Genomic DNA, 20401 nt, shown 5'->3' with positions numbered 1-20401 from the left:
GCGGAGTTCATTAAAAATGCAAAGTTGGCTCCTGGAGATAAAATTGTTGGTTTTGATGTTGCTCAAATTTTATAAATATCCCATTAGAAGAGGCTATTTCGGTTGTAAAAGAAGTCATAGATCTCCAAACTGCAAAACTTGCTGAGATATGTCTCGAATCCACCTTCTTCACCTTCCAAGGTGAATTATTTCAACAAACAATTGGGGTGGCTATGGGATCTCCCCTATCACCCATAGTAGCTAACCTCTTTATGGAAAAATTCGAAAAGAAGGCTCTTGACACCTCCCCCTTGAAGCCAAAATTTTGGATTAGGTTCGTTGATGACACGAGTGTAAATTGGCCACATGGAGACAAGGAGTTGAATAATTTTCTAGAACACCTCAACAACTTATCTAAAGACATCAAGTTCACAATGGAGGTTGAAGAGAAGAATAATATACCATTCCTAGACATTCTCCTTATAAGAAATGAAGATGGAATGCTTGGGCACAAGTATTCAGAAATAAAGCACACAGTGATAACTATCTTCATGCTAACTCTCACCATCACACAGCTCAAAAAATGGGGGTTCTCAAGAGTCTATTCACTAGGGTGTTCAGAATATCAGACTTCACTCACACTGAAGAAGAAATCAAATATTTAAAGAAAGTGTTTGCTAGCTTAGGGTATAAAATGGTACACATCATCAAGAACATAAAAAGAGAAGAAGCCAGACATAAAGATAAGAATATCGTTCCAAACCCCCAGGTGTCTAGCAAAAAAGTGCATCTTTCATACATTCAGGGAGTCACAGACAAGCTGTCTAGGGTGCTTAGAAACAAGGATATCAAAACCTCCTTCAAACCCCTATCAACCATTAAGCAAAGAATGAAATCAGTCAAGGATAGCCCTGATCACCTCCAATAGAAAGGGGTCTATAAGATCATATGTTCTTGTGGAAATTGTTATATTGGGGAGATTGGAAGATCTTTTAAAATTAGACTAAAAGAACATGGCACAGACATCAGAAATGGTAGAACTCGATCCTCAACCCTAGCAGAATATTCAGAAAAAATATGTCACCATATCTCTCTTGAAGAAACCAAGATTATCTCCAATGAGAACCAAAAGTACAATCGAAAAAATTGAGAAGCCCTTGAAATTATTAAACATCCGCACAATCTCAATAGGGATGGGGGTTTAGAACTGAGTAGAAGTTGGTTTCCCTTACTCCCTCAGGAACAAATACTGGCTCATTCCCTTCTCCATTTACCATCTTCACCCTTTCCCCTCTCCTCCTCTCTTTCCTCCCCTCATACACTTGTTTTTCTCAATCCTCCCCCAATCCACTAGCCCCTCCTCCCCCACCCCTCTTTTTCCTACCCTAGTCCCTGCACCAATATTTAATAACCCTCCCTTCTTACAGTTGGTTCCCTTTCTTTTTCCTACCCAAGTTCATCTTAACTGCCCCTATCTTTTGTGCCCCCCGTTTTATTCTCATCTCCTTATTTCAGCTTCCCTTGTCTATTTATTATTAATCATAATAACATCTCTTATTAATAACCCCATATTAATCATAAAAAACCCTCATATTAATAATACCTCTAATTTAGTATAACTCCCCTTGTCAATTTATTTATCCAAAAAACCCACATATTAAAAAACAAAGCAACTTATTAACTTATTATCTATCTTATTAACTACTATAACAATACATTAAGAATATTAATATAAAGATTAACACTAGGTATTTTTATATCATAAGATGATTAATTAAAATATACTTTTTAAAATTCTTAGATTCATTACTTATATAGGTAGGAGTGTCCTAGTAACTATATAAATTAATTAAAGCATCTATATTCACATTAATATTATTGATAGGATTAAAAATTTATTTGGTGTGTTTAGTCATTAGATTATAATAGTAAAATAGAATTATTTATTACTCATTTTAATATATTGTAATTAGATCATTAAATTATAAAAATAATATTGAATTTATTATTAAATTATAATAAATATAGTTAGGTTAAGTTTTAATAAGTAATTTACTTTATAAACAAATTTATCATTATTATATTAAAATAGAAATAAAATAATTGAAATTTTCAATAAATAACCTATTTCACTGTGTTGGTCAACTCTTTTATCCCTTTCTCATCCTTCTCCTATTTATCCCTCCATTTTTTATTTTCTTCTCTCTAGGTTTTTTCCTGATGATGGGTCATGGTATTGACTTGAAACGTCGAAAACTCAAAATGAAAACTGTGGAAGTTCCGAATTCTCAGAATCAAAATATATATAATATTATCAAAACCCACTTTTATAATGTTTTTACAACATGTTGCTTTGGATTTTTGGTTGGACTCATATTACATTTAAAAAATTCTAGGTGTATGTAATAAGAAAAAAAAAGAAACATGCTATTGGATATAATGGTGGATGTCGATCGTGTGTGGGTCCGAAAATAGAAACATGTACATACAATATTGAACGTTGAGGTTTTGTGGGCCATGTATTCCACGCTCGCTTGCAACCAAAAATTATTTTTTCCAAAGCCATAAACTACCCTTGGGGCACCTCTTGGAGGTTTCTAGAATAGAGGAGGATGTAGTTGTAATCAACTATAGCTGTAGATTTCTATATGAGTGGTTTTACATTTATGCTGATTCTGAGGGCTCTCTTCATCTTATCTTCCGATTGATTTCTTCCATACCATGGATTGTTTTTTTCATTTGTAAAAAGTATAAAACCAACTTTTGTCTGTTTTCATTTGAAGTTTTTATTATTTCTAAGAAGTCTACCCCAACCATCATCAACGCCACCTAATTGAAGGTCTTCCTCATATGTTAATGTAAAAAAAATAATTTGTTCTAGATGAATGTTAGAAGAATAAATATTGAAGTCTCCTTGCATTTTCTTTGACCTCAAAAGAATGATCATGAAAACATATAGTATTTTCTAGCATCCACTGTATTAGTTTGCACAAGGGGACCCCTAGCCAAAGTTTTCAAGAATCTCGAATTCTTCACAATTGGAGTTTTATTGTCGTCATCCTTGTACTTTTAAATACATCTCTGGGATTCGTCTTGGGAATGTTCAATGTTCGGATATCTACATTACATTTCATTCCAAGTTTCCTCCCTCAAACTTCTTTGAATCTCTCTCCCCCCCTTATTTTATACAACCAATTCATTTCCTACTACTTACTGGTAAAAACTCAGAGCAAATTGATTGCCCATTTCAACATTTCTTGGCTCGTTTTCTTTGGTGGGCTTTCATGTCAATGAATATTGATATATTCCTTCCTTCCCCGACTATTTCTTCTCACACATGACACCATTTTCCCTAGCTCTAGATTTTATGGAAAGCTCTCCCGTTGTTCTTAATGGATGTGTAGGCACTGGGAGACGTTAGCTTTTGAGAAGTTAGTATAGAGGGATTCATGTCACTTTGTAGACCCATAAAATTCATCAAACCCATTCTTTATAAAATATCCATGTGTAGTTATAGGAGTAAAATTTACAACCGTCTCCACAGACAACCTCTTTCCAAACTTCTACTTATGCAAGTTTTGGGGCAAACCAAATTTAGAACTACGATTTCTCATCCAGTCTGATGCACACGAATTCAAATCAATAACTAGATTAATGCCTTCATCAGATTCTACAAAGAACTGACATGTCCGGGACCCTATAAAAAATGAAATCGGACCTACACCAGTGTTGGATTGGATCTTCATTATATTGTGCATGGTACCTTCATTGTTTACATTATCTACATTTCTAGACAAGTGTTTTGCATGAATTATGTGCTTGTCTGAGACCATGGATTTGGAACAATCATTGAACAAGGTAAAAAGATATTGAAGTAAGAGTAGGTCCAAGAGAAGGATAATAGGAGAAGTGGTGTGAAAGAGGAAAAGAACGCTGAAGAATTTTCCCCGGTTCATCGCTGCATCATGCAAAATAACATATGTTCAAATGCCAACAACCCTTTGTTCTGGCAGCGATAAATAACTTTTATGGAGAAGGGTCTCAAAATATGTGAGAGTCTTTTACTAAATTCAAATTATATCACATGCAAGGATATGAAACTTTTTCATTACCCCAACAGTGGGATTATATCCCATATCCTTCACATAAAAAGTTTTTAAAATGTTAATATTGCTCAAACCACGTAGAAAATGTTGACATATAATGCAAAACATTGACCCCACTGTGAGCTCCTTATCTTGGTGTCTTCTGTATACACTAGCTTGTAACTTCATTTTATGACCATATGGTATAGCTGTAGAAAATTCTACAAATCAGTTAACTTTGATACCATGTAGAAATTCTCACTATAGATCAATCTGATTATGCAATATAACTAAAGCAAAATACTTAATCTACTTCTACAATCAAACTTGAGTAAGCTAAATCAATTTGAGCAAGATCAAGTGGAACACATATAACCGAGAAGAAGAATCAATACACATGAAACACAGAAGAATACTCTAGGGAAAGCCTCAGCTAAAAACCCTACTATTTGTATTATCATACAAGGTGGAAATATCTCAGAATTACACAAATCTTTAGCTCTCACAACTAGCCAGCTCTCAGTACAATCCTCCTGGATGCTCACACGCAAACAAAGCTTCTCACAAGCCTTCTCCTCTGCCCTCCAAGCCTCCTATTTCCTTGTGCAGTTTCTCTTGAGTGATCCTCTTGTTACCAAGTGTAACACTGATCACTCACACTAATCTCACACCCTGTAAAACTGCGTAATCCTCAAGGAATCTTATTCCTTCTGCATGGATGAGTTTCCATTATAGGAAAATTCCTCCAACTAATAGTACAATGTCCCTGTCTTTAATCTCAACTAGGTATTTTTCTGAACTGACATGCATGAGTTATTTATGAAAGAATCTTCAATTATATGGAGTACACTAGTTTCATGCATGCATGCATTAACTAACTAAACTCATAATTAGTTCCTCAAACTATTTAGAAGTAATTTAACTGGACTTAACTCAGTTAACTGAGCTAACTAATTACAACTCATCCTTATCTCCTTAACTAAGGGATAATCTCCTTAATTTAAGGGATAACTGTTGCATGACTTCACAAAGACTTCTAGCTTGAATTTCTCCAACTAATTAACTCAAGATGAATTAATTAATTATTTTCCAAGCAGCTGGTGAGACTAAATTCGAATTTTAATTCAAGGACAAATTAAAATTGGAATATTTTAAATGTCATTTTTATCATTTCTATTTTTAGCATTTCTTGTTGCTATTCTCAACACTCCCTCTCAACAAGAAAGGCATTCAACTGTTTCCTGATCCTGAACCTTTGGAGTGTTCTGCATGCAACACTTATCTCTAGTGTTGTTGCTCCCACAACTCCAGAAACAAAATAAAATCCAACCTGAATCAGCATGATGCATCTATCATCAAAGTCTTTGATTGATATTGCCTCTGTCAGCTGAAAACTTTGCGCTTATGCTGACTCAACCTTTCTACACCATTGTCAATCCTTCTCTGCACTCTTCGGTATCTGACTGCTCTAGCCTCTGTCACTTTGATCTCTGACTGCATCAATGCCACTGATTCCTCCTGCTACTATGTACTTTGGGCTCCCGTAGCAAGGTACGATCAATGAGATAAAACCTCTCAATGGACCCTACCCAATTTCAACCTTCTTGGGACTATCACTTCACATCGCCCCACCTCACACCTAGAGGTATGGCTGCATGTGATCCTTCTGTCCACTTGGCTCGAAATTTCCCCCTATTGGAGGTCTTTGCATGAGTGGATGCCTCCACTCGGTCTCCTCTCAACATCTCCAATTGTGGCTCCTCCACAATTGTCTGAGACTTCTTTTGTGGTTGCATGTTGAGAGGTAATTTACTCTCCCTTTCAACCACCAAGTCTCCTGCATTTGCCTTGCTCTTCAAGGCTTTGCATGCATCTTGAACCTCAAGAGCATACAGGTTCTTGACTCGTGAACCGATCTGCTTCACCTGTCCCATGGTGATGTGTCTAAGGAAAATCTTTCTCTTACTAAAGACAACATCATAGCCTTTGTCCTCCAACATCGCAATCAATACCAAATTCTTCTTCATTCCAGGCACATACTTCACATCTGTCGAGGTGATAAGAGCTCCATGCTCCCTTTGAAAAGCAACTGTGCCGACTCCTGAAACACTAAACCTTTAGTCGTCACCCATCTCTATGAGTATCTTGAGGTCTTTCTCCTCCAAGGTGTTGAATAAACTTTTATCGTCGGTCATGTGGAATGAGGCTCCACTGTCAAGAAACCAACCCCAACACATCATCGATGACACCATGCATGCGATGAGAGTAAATTCCATTTCGAACTAAGAGGTTAATGCCTCACCTTCCAATCCTACCGAGGATCCCTTCTTGGACTTCTTCGATGGGAAATTAGTCGCATAATGACCCATCTCATGAAAATTAAAGTATCTCACTTTAGATTTGTCAATCTTCTTCCCACCATGAGAAGAACTTGATTTGGAATGGGAAGCCTTCCCTTTCCCTTTCCTTGCCTTACTGGCTAAGGCTATATTTCCTTCATCATCATGCTTAGATGAAGAACCATCTCTGGTGCTCTTCCTAATCTCCTCTTGCATCAGATCCGACCACAATCGTTCCCAATCTTGAAGTTTCTCTCTTCCATTCATCGAGTCCTGGTAGCTATGCCAGCTCTTTGGAAGACCAAGGAGAGCAAGACTCACCATGTCATCATCGGCAGTTGTTATTCCTACACTACCAAGCTCATCTCTGCAGGTGGTGAGCTTGTTCAGATATGTAGAAATAGTTTCACCCTTCTCACACTTGATTTTCCAAAGCTTGTCCTTGAGCGCCAGATTCCTCTGGTCGCTACTGTTTTGATATAGGTCCTTCAATGTTTTCCACATTGAAAATGGAGTCTCCTTCCCATGGAGACTCGAGACAATATGGTCTCGAACTCCCTCCAGAAGAATCCTTCTCGCCTTTGCCACACACTTCTTCAATTCAACCAATTCTTGGGCATTCACTGTTGCTGGCTTGGGGATTTCTTGATCAATGAAATCCTTCAAACTATTGTCTTCTAATACCGCTTCCATGCAATCCTTCCATGCTATGTAATTCGAGCTGTCATCCAGGGCATACTCGAGTCTCAAGCCATTGAATGCCATTGGTGAACTTTGAGGTGTGATAAGAATTCTATTTTGTACTTGCAATCAAGAACTTCAAACTTCGATTTTTTCCCTTCACAGTATACTGTTCTCTGTTCCGATAAACTTTGCTCCGATACCATGTATAAATTTCTACACATCAGCTAGCTCTGATACCATGCATCAATTCTCACTGTAGATCAATCTGATTATGCAATATAACTAAAGAAAAATACTTAATCTACTTCTACAATCAAACTTGCGGAAGATTAATCAATTTGAGCAAGATCAAGCGAAACACATATAACAAAGAAAAAGAATCAATACACATGAAACACAAAAGAATACTCTAGGGAAAGCCTCAGCTAAAAACCTCGCTATCTGTATTATCATAAAAGGTGGAAATATCTCAGAATTACACAAAGCTTTAGCTCTCACAGCTAGCCAGCTCTCAGAACAATCCTCCTGGATGCTCACAGGCAAACAAAGCTTCTCACAAGCCTTCTCCTCTGCCCTCCAAGCCTCCTATTTCCTTGCGCAGTTTCTCTTGGGTGATCCTCCTGTTACCAAGTGTAACACTGATCACTCACACTGATCTCACACCCTGTAAAACTGTGCAATCCTCAAGGAACCTTATCCTTCTGCGTGGATGAGTTTCCTTTATAGGAAAAATCCTCCAACTGATAGTACAATGTCCCTGTCTTTAATCTCAACAGGGTCTTTGTCTGAACTGACATGCATGAGTTATTTATGAGAGAATCTTCAATTATCTGGAGTACACTAGTTTCATGCATGCATGCATGAAATAACTGAACTCATAATTAGTTCCTCAAACTGTTTGGAACTAATTTAACTGGACTTAACTCAGTTAACTGAGCTAACTAATTACAACTCAAATACAACTCATCCTTTTCTCCTTAACTAAGGGATAATCTCCTTAATTTAAGGGATAACTGTTGCATGACTTCACAAAGACTTCTAGCTTGAATTTCTCCAACTAATTAACTCAAGATGAATTAATTAATTATTTTCCAAGCAGATGGTAAGACTAAATTCGAATTTTAATTCAAGGACAAATTAAAATTGGAATATTCTGAATGCTATTTTTAGCATTTCTTGTTGCTATTCTCAACAATAGCATAGAGTAGGGCCTCAAGCCACAATAACTTTTATTAAAGGACCGTCTTTGTGTAGGAAACATAGAAAACCAATATGGCTTATAAAAACTCATTTATGAGCTCAAATTAAAAAATATATATATCCTTTTAAAGGTAAAGAATTTATAAAAAAATTGACATGTATCATGATTGACTAGTGATGCTCCAAATGCCCCAAAACCTTTAATGGAAAAAATCCTGGCAAATTTTAAATAAATTTATTTTGTTAAGATACCTTGGCTACAATGTCTTTAATACCTTCACCTATACCAGATTAGGCTACAATAAGGGTATCCTCCAATAACTTCTCCTGTGACCCCCTGTGTGGAAAAGAAAACAAGTGGGAGAATGTTGGGTGTGTGTTATATTATTTCCACAATTAGTTGCACATGCATGGGGCGATAGCCCCCCCAGTTTGTTGCGTCAGGCGTAGCAAGGGGGTAATAGCCCCCCCTTTCAGGGGGTTTGTAGGTGGGCAGTAGCCCCCTTGCACGGGTTCTTGGGCAATACCCCAGGAAATTTTTTATTTGGACCCTCTAACAGGTGGGAAGACCTACCCATGGTTTTTTGCATGGGTTTTGCCCATGGTTTTAGGCATGATGGTTTTTTGCCCATGATATTTTGTAGATTCGGTCAAGGGAAATACAATTATATTCTAATCCAGGGTTAATGGATTTTGGTTTATGAATGCTTCAGCATGTATATATAGGTATTATAACATTTAAAGGAATATAATGAAAAATCAATCTGGTAGTCCTGATTTTGGGATCTAGGGGAAAATCTCTTTGTATATTTGTTTTATGTTCTCGCCATTGTTTATTTTTCTATTTTAAGAATTCGTTTGAAGGTAATTTTTGTACAGGATTAAAATCTACACTTCCCCAATGTACACTCTTTTCATGTATCACGCTGCTCAAGTGCATCCTTGGGAAGTCCTGTAGAAATTTGTTGCATGATCTTCAAAGCTCCATGGTGCAAATGGTCAAGTCTCATACGTCATAATTCAACGATGTCTCAGCTCTGCACCTTCTCTGCTTTTGTGCTCAAAGCAGCACAATCTTACACATCTAATTTTTAGAGGTTCTTTACCCAAACCATGATTTGCTTCACTTGTCCCATGGCTATGTGATGAAGGAAATCCTTTCCTTTTCTGAATATCACATCATAGCCACGGTCTTCCAACATAGAAACTGAAGCTAAATTCTTCTTCAAACCATGAACATAAATCACATCTTTTAATGTGAGAGGAGAGTAATTCTCCCTCTAAAAAGTAACAGTATCGATGTCAGTCACGTTGTATCTTCCATCATCTCCCATCTCATTGTGCATCTGGAGGTCCTTCTCCTCCAAGTCGTTGAAGAATTATTTTTTGTTGCTCATATGGAATGATGCTCCACTATCCAAGTACCACACACTACACATCACTGATGTCACCATGCATGCAATGAGGGTGAAATCCAACTCGAATTGTGAAGAAAGAGCTTCACCTGCCACTCCTCTTGAGGTATTATTGTCGGCCTTCTTGTGTTGAAACTTCATGGCATAGTGTCCAATCTCATGACAGTGAAAACATTTAATCTTCGACAAGTCCTTGTTCTTGCTTTCCTGGATGGAATCTCCTTTGGATTGGGACTTCTTCTATTTCCCTTTCTTTATCTTTCTAACCAAGGCACAATTATCCTCATCATCATTCTTAGATGAGGTTCCATCTCTAATGTTCCACCTTATCTCTTCTTGCACCAAGTCAGACCACAAACACCCCCACTCTGGTAGCTTCTCCCTCCCATTCACCAAATCCTGGTAGTTGCTCCAGCTCTTAGGAAGGCTTAGAAGTGTTAGGTTGACCTGATCATATTCAGAAACTATAACACCAACACTCCCAAGCTCATCCTTGCATTAGGTGAACTTGGTCAAATAATGTGGTATTGTGTTGTCGTTCTCCATCATGATTTTCCTGGGCTTTTCCTTTAGAGCTAGCTTACTATGGTCACTTTTGTTCTGAAACAATTTTTTCAAGAATTTCCACATTTCATATGGAGTCTCCTTACTCTGGAGGTTTGAGACAATATGATCTCGAACTCCTTCCAATAATATCCTTATTTCCTTTGTTACGCTCTTCTTCCAATATGCTAGATTTTGTGCATCAGTCGATGCTAGTTTCAAGATGTACTTATCAATAAACTCCTTCAATCTGGTTTCTTCGATGATTGCTTCCATCAGGTCCCTCCACGAAATTTAATTTGAACTACCCTCAATGGCATACTTGAGCCTCAGACCATAGAATACCATCTTGATCCTGTTGCTAGCTCTAGAGAATAGATCTACAAAACGCGTTCCTCCTGCAAGTACCAACTCGTATTCTTCTCTTTTATTTTGATTTCATCTCTGACAACATATAGAAATTCCTTGTATATTCAAACTGCTAATTGTAATTTCCTAAAACAATAGACTTGAATCTACTGTCGAAAATGTGGAAACAATTAACAATCGTGAAATCACGAAGAATACAAGAGAAAGAATTCAGTCAACACATTACACAATTATTTCCTCAAGAAAGTCACAACTAAAAATCCCTGCTTTTTGTATATTGCATTAGCCAGAAAATATGAGAAGATTACAATGCTTTGCTCAATCCCGAGCAACTTTTGCACTATCTCTATCTGTCTCTCTACTTCCTATACAAGCCTAGGCCAAAACTTAACCAAATTTCTGCTTGCCTAAGTCTCTATTTTCTTGCACTATTTCCTTGGGAATTAGCCCTTATTAATTAGGGAAATTCGTCATCCACAAATACGCAATCCATCATAGGCCTTTTGCTGACTGCATGCACCACCTGTCCAATTCAGATAATTATACAACTAATAATACACTGCCCTTGAACTCCAATCTCAACTGGGTAAATCTCATATCACACATGCATGAGTTATTTATGTTTGCATCATCAGTTAACTGGGTGAACACTGGAGTTTCTCTCCATAGCTAGACATCCTACTAGTTCCTCCATCAGTTGGAACTAACTTAAATGACTTTAACTCGGTTAAACTAAATTAATTAATTACAACTCAAAATAAACTCAATGAGGGCTTCTATAAAGTAGGATCCACTCTACATAACTCAAGTTAGACCCTCAACTCAAATTAATTGAGCCAACTAAGTCAAACTAACTTAGTTAACTCGTACAAGTTGTCATGTCATGTGGAATTACAATTTTCTTCTAATTTAAGTCAAGGGAAAATTAAATTAGAATCTTTGTTGGTGTCATTTTCAACGGGCCACAAGGAAAAGTTTCCAAACCTACGAAAACTTTCTCCAAATATATCCAAAAGTATAAACTCCAAAGGAAGTAAATTGTATAAGACATATATAAACAAACAAATTTGAAAGAGTCCAAGTAAAAAGAATGGGTACTAAGACTAGGAGTTAGGTGGAACTAAACCTAGTCATAAGATTTAATAACCAATGTTTTCATTAGAAAACTTAAACATTGGAGAAGAGCACACTTGTTCAAAATCAACATTGCATCATTCTCTACTATTATGATGTATATGAAATAAATACTTGGTAATATCACTTAATACAAGGGTATAAGATGATCATCATCGACTTTAAATTCACTCAACATATACTTAAAAATTATTTAGTGTTTCCAAACATTGCAATTTGATTGACCCCATCAATATTTGATTCTTATAGGAATTTTATGAGTGCATGATGATATGCCTTATTGTTTGTGGTGTCATTCTTAATAGAAAGCCTCATTATTAATTGAACCTATTTATCTGCATATCCATACAAGATAAAGGTAATTGTACATTTTTTTGGTTTCTAGTAAGAACTATCTCTATAAAAGCACCATAATTTTATCATTTTGAATCTATGATGACTATCCAACATTACTTAACTCTTTGAAACATCTATCATTTGAATACATCTTAGATGTAAACCTTCATATATTCTCCACACATTATCGTCATCTTAAAAGATGCTTAACATATCATCCATTATCCCAAATATGTTACTTGAAATTATTAATAATATCAATAATTATTTATCTCTAGTATGTTCCAATGGATTCAGAGCATATATTTTGCTATACTCTACATATATTTTCAATGCAAACAAAAAATACTTGAATCCCTCAACTTTTAAAACCCTTATCTAGGTAGGAATGTTAATCTGATTCACTTCTAGTCTCGTTTACAAAATATTATTTTTCTTCCTACTACTTTCGAGTGGTGGGATATGGAACCTAAATAAAATTCTTTGTTTTAATGTTTATTCATAGTTTTAATCAAGTGAAACATGGAGTTTTCTTAATGAATTTTTCTCATTTCAAACCTTTTTTTCCATTCATAAATATTTTGTGAACCATTTTATTGACTTATGTTTAGTATTTTTAGTATATACTTGTGAACCATATTATTAAAAACATTTTGACTTTCATTATTATTTGTATAATACATTATGAAAACTACTACAAAAATATGGTTGAAACTATTTCATATGGTAAAATAGTCAAAACTATATAAAATATATACTTAAATTTTTAATTAAAAATACCCAATGAATCTAAACATGAAAAATGGGTTTATACTACAATCTCCTTTTATTTATGATTAAGGAGCCTAAAGAAGCCTAGCCTACTTGCATTGAGGGTTCGTGTTAATTTCCTAAAGGCTAGAAATGAAACAACATTAAAAAGAAAAATCTACAAATTTAACTATAAACAAAATTACTAAGTATAATTGTTAATTTAATATAAAAAAAAACTCACCACAGATGGGATGACAAATCTTGTAAGTGATGCCTTCCTCCTCAATCCATGTGTCTCCTTGATGCCTTCCTAAAAAAGTTACAATAAAGAAATTAAAGAAGAAAAATCTTATGCATATAATGAATTCCATACTTAATTGAAATAATTTCATCAACTATTAATTGAACTAAGAAAATCTAGGGAAATGCAAGAGATTGGATTTCCTAGCTATGAGGCAAAGTTGTGAGTGCAACCTCGGAAACAATGATATATGTAAGAAAGGATGATGAAGTACATGTATATGCCACAAGAGTAGATGCATTTCCAGAAGAGGAAATAATTGATTCCATGAAATCAACAATAATGAATTCTCCCATTGTTATCATATTTGATTCATATATAAAGATTACATTATTCTAATAAATCATATAATTTATATATTATTTGTCACAATCAATAGTAATCCTTCATGTCATAATTAATTATATTGTAAAAGTATAGCTTAATCATCAAACATTAATTTGAGTTGAAACAAACTTAGAATGAAAAGGCATCCATGATCAACTCAAACAACTAGAATGATGATATTCAAGATTTGCCAATTTCCAAGTATATGTATAGCTTGGGTGAGCCTAATGGTTAAGAAGATGTGCTTCCTTGTCAGAGGTCGCAAGTTCAAATTGAGAGTGGGGTAGAGTATTTACACCTCCGTAGACTTTAGAAGTCAAATTGTTGCATGGAGGAAAAACAAGAGGGTCTCATACGCCATCAAAAGTAGAAATGCCTTGAGAAAAAATTGATTTCCAGTTACATGTACATTCGAACATGAGGTATTGTCCCTAAAACAAGAGGGTTTCATACAACATCAAAAACAAAAATGCTATGAGAAAAAAAAATGATTTACAATTGCAAATATACCAATACATGAGGCATAAGGCTTGTTATTGTTAACCAACATTTTCCATGCTTGAGAAGATAGAATGCTAAAAAAGGCCTTCTTATACAAGAATATTAATATATAATTATGAAATTTTTGAATGAGCAAAATCATGTAATGAGTTGTTAATTTAAACATAGTAGTTCTTAATTCTTAAGTGAAGTGTATGGAAAATTATAAAGAAAGTGTGTGTGAGATTATTGGTACCTAAATTTCAACAATGTAACTTCAAGACACTAAGCTTATCTTAAAGAAACATACATGATGGATCAATTCTAGTTCAATAAAGTATAAATTAACTTCTAAAAAACTATTTTTGCAAACAACAAGAAACACTGTTTAACTTTCTAAACTTTGACTTCGTCCAATTTTACTAAAAACCATAAAATCTTAATTCAAAACCAAACCTATATGACCCAAGTTCAATGGATTCTAAACATTTCACCAAAAATTTAAGATTTCAATAATCTTCATGACAAGATTCTCACCCAATTGCCATTGGAGGAATTCCTACTCTATCATTGATTATTAATTCTCTTTTAAGATATATAAAAATGTGAAAATGCAAGGAATATTTATCTTGTAAAAAGAAAAAGTAAACATAACTTTATGCATCAACATATTACATAAGAAAACATAGTAATTTTATTTTATATAGTTAATTATTTTATATACAAAGATACTATAAAATTTTATTTTAAATGAGAAGTGATATATTATTTAATAAAATATTAAAAAAAAAAACAAATTTTCAATTTTTATTTAAAAATAAAATAAAATATAAAATTTTAAATTTTAAATTTTAAAATTTATTATTTACTTTAAAACTAAATATAGTATTAAAAAATATTATCTTATTTTATGAATAAAAAAATATAATCTACTAAACAGTCTACCCTATTAGATTCTGAAATAGATGAATAAGACCGTTGTTAAACCTATTATTCTCATAATAAGTTTTAAAAGACCATTTTTTTCATCTAAGACCTAATAATGTAAGTAGTTTTGAATTTCTCAATGCTCTAATTTTAAAATAAATTACGGCAAATCTCATAAGATAAATGTGCATGGTAGAGTTTATCTTAATATTCTAAATAATATAACTATATATAACTAATTAATTAATAATATCGAATTATAATAATATAAATCAAATATATTAATAAAATAACAAAACATATAAATCTATTAAAACAAAATTTTAATTATTACATATACAAAATTTAAATTTAAAAACTAAATATTAAATTAAATGCAAATTTAAAAGTACCTCTTTCGTGGCTATGCATGATCTCTCGCACAAAGATATTTCTCAGATTTTACACTGCCTATTCACAACCCATCATCGATTACTGCCACACAACATTGGATAACAAAAAGTTAGAAAAAGCAAGTTGATGGAATCATTTCATCATGATGTGAATTCTGAAAACTGTATTCCTTTTTTTGGCTGCTACCACATGTAAAATTGTAAATAAGAAATAATTGACAAAAAATAATAAAGAAGTTATTTATATAATTTTATAAATAATTTTTAATATATATATATAAATAATTAACCAAAAAATGCTTCAGAAATTTAATTCATAATAAATTACTTTTTACTTACCTTTCGTCTGTTGGTAAATATTCTTTGAAGATTGTTTCCAACTTCATTTTCAAGTTATCATTTTCCCCTATCATGTTTTCCCACCAAAGAAGTGGATACCCAAAAAACTGCTTCAGAAATTTATTAATTAATTAACATATATATATAATTTATTAACCAAAAAACTGCTTCAGAAATTTAATTCATAAAAAATTACTTTTACTTACCTTTCGTTTGTAGGCAAATATTCTTTGAAGATTGTTTCCAACTTCATTTTCAGATTATTATTTTCCCATATAATGCTTTTCCACCAATTGACTGGATACCCATATATTGCGGATAAATTTGGTACCTTTTCCATTCCATTCGGAAATCTTTTCAAAGATGAGCACTTCCTTATCTTCAACACACGGAGCTCAGGTAGTGTCCTCTCATCCCACACTCCACTGTTTGATGGTCCAGCTAGACTCTCTAACATCTCCAGATCTTTGAGAACCAACTTCTGTAACTTTAAATATCCACTCGGAACCCTGCCACGGCTCCCTATCCCCAACTCTCTCAAATTCTTGCACTCTCCCAACTTTAGAAGCTTCAAATTTGGCATCCACTCCAATCGAGAGAGCTCCGTCATGTTGTTGCATCTGTACAATTGTACCATTTCAAGATGTTCAAACTTGCAATTAGGCAGACTTAACCCTTTGTAACTGTATAGTCTAAAACTCTGCAGCTTCTTCATGTTCTGCATGTCTTGTGGAAGATTCTCCATGATTTCATCTGAAATATTAAATGGGTATTGCAAGTGTAAGTGCCTCATCTCCGACCAGGTTCCCATTATGCCATCTTTAAATGCTGACTTTGTTCCATCCTGGGACGGTTCTACGCGTACGCTCAACTCCGTCAGGTTTATGAGACCCTTCAAACTCCAAATACTTGCAGGCGCTTCCTTTTCCACACTTAAAGATGTCTGTAACACGAGGGTTCTCAATGAAGTAAGTTCAGAGATGTCACGTGGAATCATCTGTAACGACTCACATCTGGCTGCATAAAGACCCCTGAGATTTTGAAGCTGTCCAATCGTAGATGGGAATGATTCTAGAGATTTACAACCTGAAAGATTCAAAAATTGGAGTCTAGAGAGATGGCATATCTCTTCCGGCAAACCTTTGATGGGAAGGTATGCTAATGAGAGAAACTCAAGCATTCTTAGCTGCCCAATTGACGCTGGGACTGAAGTTATTTTGGTGCAGCCGGTCAGATCGAGAACCCTGAGAGAGGTTACGCTGAGTAGAAATCCTGACGGAAGCTCTTTCAAACTTGGATTGTATCTTAAGGTGAGACTCGCGAGCTTTGGGCATCTCAACTCATGACTGGGAAGATCTTCCAAAAGATTATTGGCTAATGATATCCTGCAACAATCCTCATTCTGAACCTCGGGGAAATTTCTTTGATTTTGATTTGCCATGAATATACAGTTCTCCTCTCTCTGCCCAATGTACACCGCCATATCACGAATACACTCCTCAACTCTTACTCTATTCGCTCTAAAGACTGTCGTGCTCTGTCTAACTCTCTGGAACAAACAGCGGTCTACGATGAGTTTTAAGTACTTGTTCCCAATGGCCATGTCCATTAAATAGCTCCCTTGTTTGCTCTTGACTAAGCCTTCTCCAATCCACATTTGCAGTAAGCCGAGCGCATTAATTTCATCATCTTGCTTGTACATAGCATGATATAGAAAGCAGCTCTTCAGTTGTGAATTGGGCAGAGAATGATAAGCATAGCGGAGTAGTGCATAGAGGTGTGCATCAAGGCGAGGATGAGTGGGTGGAAAAGATGGATCTACCTCTCGAATGGAAGATAAACAATTGTCCCATTCATCTACACTGGTTTTCCCAACCATTGCTGCGGCGACAACATTGACGGCCACAGGCAGGCCTTTGCACTCGTTGGCAATCATCCTGGCACGCTCTTCTATATCCACAGAAACTTGCTCGTCTTTGAAAGCAACTCTGCGAAACAGCTTCCAGCGCTCGTCTTTAGAGAGGGGTTGTATTTCAGTGGATTGTTGTGCGCTCATTTCTGGAATCAGATCCTTCCTGCGAGTGGAGAATACGACTTTACTGTGTTTACCATCCCCAAATGCCACACCTACTTCTTGCAAATCGAGGCGACTCCACAAGTCATCCAAAAGCAGAAGAAAGTTCTTCTCCTTCAGATATGCAGACAGCTTCATCTTTCTCTCATCAAAATTGCTTGGCAGCCTTAAATGTATTTGACTAGCAAGACGATTCTGCAAGTGTAAAATTTCATAATTCTGGGGAAGTCTGATCAAAATCACATGCTCAAAAGCATTACCGACCTGTCTATATTTGTTGCAGAGCAGTTGGAGGAGGTCCATTTTCCAACTGCTATAAACGCCGATTACGTGAACATGATCACCTTCGTTAAGCCACTGCTCTACTTGATGTTGAGCCTCCATAAACCCGGAACCTCCAAACTCAGAGGAGGTTGCTGCTTCTTGAGGGAATATTTCCTTCTTTTCATATAACTGTTTTGATAAAATGAACTCCAGGGAAGTCACCAAAATTGATAGCTCACTTTGGATGCTGTCATAGATGTTGTGGAAAGATGCTCTCCATTCCCTTATTTCTTTGGGTTCGCACACGACAGAGTCGGCCATCTGCCATGAGCGATCGAGTAGGCCATGTGCCTCTGTAACAGAATTTTTCAGCAATTGTAACCAATTCATCACGATCTTCAGGAGCTCTCTCTTTTGACGTTGAAAGAGGGTGGTGATATCCGGTTCATCCCGGAAGAGGGTGGCAATATCCTGTACAAGGTTCTCCATACGCCTCAAGTGATCAGTTTGCAGAATCTGACGGTTATCCTCCTTGTTAATAACACCCTCCAGCAGTTTGATGACTGGGTCGACCATATGGGTGTTGACGGTGATGCCTGCTTTTGCAATGTGATCAACCCAGTCACTTTCAAAGCGTTCACAGAGATGATTAAAAAATGCTTTCCATGCTCCTATTTTTTCGGAGAGTCTCCCTGGATTGCACAACACAGAGTCGAGACACCTTTGGCGTTGTCCCCGCGGCTGATCGAGCAGGCCTTTTGCCTCTGTAAGCGAATTGTGCAGCAGTTGCAACCAAATCTTCACCATCTCAGGCGCCTCTTTCTGTTGAAATCGGAAGAAGATGCCAATTTCTTGCACAAGGTTCTCCATAGGTTTGAAGTCAGTTTGAAGAATCTGACAGTTATGCTCCTTTTTAATAACATCCTTCAACAACTGCATCACTGGGTTGATTATGGCGTCGACTGCAAGAACAGTGCTCACGGTTGCCATGGCTTTCTTGGTATCCGGGTAGAGCAGCGCAGAGAAAAGGAATGCGAAAATGCTATATCTGTGACTGTGATATGTAAAGCTGCAAGGGAAGTCGAACAAGGGATATGTAAAGCTGCAAGGGAAGTCGAACAAGCTGATATGTAAACAAGGTAAAGAGCTGTCAGTCATCCAAGAAGCATTAATATATGATGTTACGAGGAAATAAAATCTTCTTGGAGAGTCCGCATAACGTGGCGATGAAGCGACTTCAGAGCGAAGAAAAGTTTCTGCGAATCTGAGAGAAGAAAAAGCAGAAAATGGGTGGTGAGATCCGTGATCATGGTGCTCACTGTTGTTATTATGAAGCTCCATGGAAGAAAAGTTAAAGTCAGAGGTAAATGTACGCCACGAATAGCAAAACACACCAAAGGAGATAAGAATTCGCATCGAGTTGCCTTTGGCTTTAGCTTTAGGTTGGTCTCCACATGAATGGAAAAGCAATTCCATAATTGCGGTACCTGTTAATTCCTGTAATTTGTCTGATAAAGTAAAAGCAGCCATTTGTACCTCCAAGAAGAAGAGTAGAAAAATAGGAAGCATTGCGGAAAATATAAGTAGAAGGTTAGGAAAAGATGAACGGAGGAGGAGGCTAAGTATCGGAATCGAGTAAAAGAAGGAGGAGGAAGGGGGTAAAGTATAAGAATATGAAAAAGCAAAAACATATATATATAATAGAGTGAGATAAACATGTCCCAAAAAAGTATTGGAATAATTTAGAAAGAACGAGCAGATTGAAGAAAAGAATCCAATGATCATGATATATAATTAATTTCAAAGAAAAGCCTATACAAATATTTAAAAAATAAAAATTAAATGCAATGGGTAAAGGACAAAAGAATAGAATATATTTATTAAAAAAATAATCAAATTGTATTATTTATAAAAGATTAATCAAATTGTAAACTCATTTAATAAAGTGAATTGAAAACAATATGAATATAGTTATATTAAAATGTTGAAAACTAAATTAATTATATAATAAGAAAAAAGGAAAAAATTAAAATATATTTACAAAATATTAAGTAAATTATAGAAATAGAAATTATATATATATATCCAAAAAGATTTTTTAACAAATAAATAAATAATCCAAAATATATTTATTAAATGGATATAGAGGTCACTATCTCTCGAATAATAATAATAAATGATATAATTAATTTTGAAGAGTGGCTCACTACTAAAATCTTAAAGAGCTTTCTAGAATTCCTTCATATATTAAGAATCAATCCAAGCATTTTGTCACTCTATCCTCCTCTTCAGGTCAATTTCAACTTTATCGACTCTATATGAATCAACCCATCTTTCGCCAATTTATGAATGAAAAATTATGCTAAATTGACGAAGCTCTAGGACCCCATGCCTCTAAATTGCCTAAGGAGAAATTTAAATCTCCAAAATAAGAGCCTCAAAAGCCATAAAATATGTCTT

The 20401-nt window shown here is 35.3% G+C and overlaps 2 protein-coding genes across 2 annotated transcripts in view; both read right to left on the bottom strand.

Moving 5' to 3' along the window:
* Positions 1-13076: 13076 nt before the first annotated feature.
* LOC149260914 (putative disease resistance protein At1g61300) overlaps positions 13077-20401 on the bottom strand; it is a 47521-nt gene continuing 40196 nt past the window's right edge. Inside the window, exon 3 of the mRNA XM_089380875.1 lies at positions 13077-13147. The gene's annotated coding sequence lies outside the window, so the exon portion shown is untranslated. The remainder of the gene's footprint in view (positions 13148-20401) is intronic.
* On the bottom strand, positions 15806-18931 carry LOC149260915 (putative disease resistance protein At1g61300). Its single transcript, XM_089461504.1, has one exon. The coding sequence runs from the start codon at positions 18929-18931 to the stop codon at positions 15806-15808; it is 3126 nt and encodes a 1041-aa protein (XP_089317630.1).

The sequence above is a fragment of the Pinus tabuliformis genome, chromosome 6 (assembly GCF_031772625.1).
Source record: "Pinus tabuliformis cultivar Carrire ecotype Pingquan chromosome 6, CPIR1, whole genome shotgun sequence".
Taxonomy (NCBI): Eukaryota; Viridiplantae; Streptophyta; class Pinopsida; order Pinales; family Pinaceae; genus Pinus; species Pinus tabuliformis.
The sequence above is the reverse complement of the archived record's forward strand: the minus strand, read 5'-3'. Positions and strand labels throughout refer to the sequence as shown.

Bases quoted from the DNA above. Each gene is read 5' to 3' on its own strand.
- LOC149260915 (XM_089461504.1), bottom strand. From the start codon at position 18,931: ATGGCAACCGTGAGCACTGTTCTTGCAGTCGACGCCATAATCAACCCA.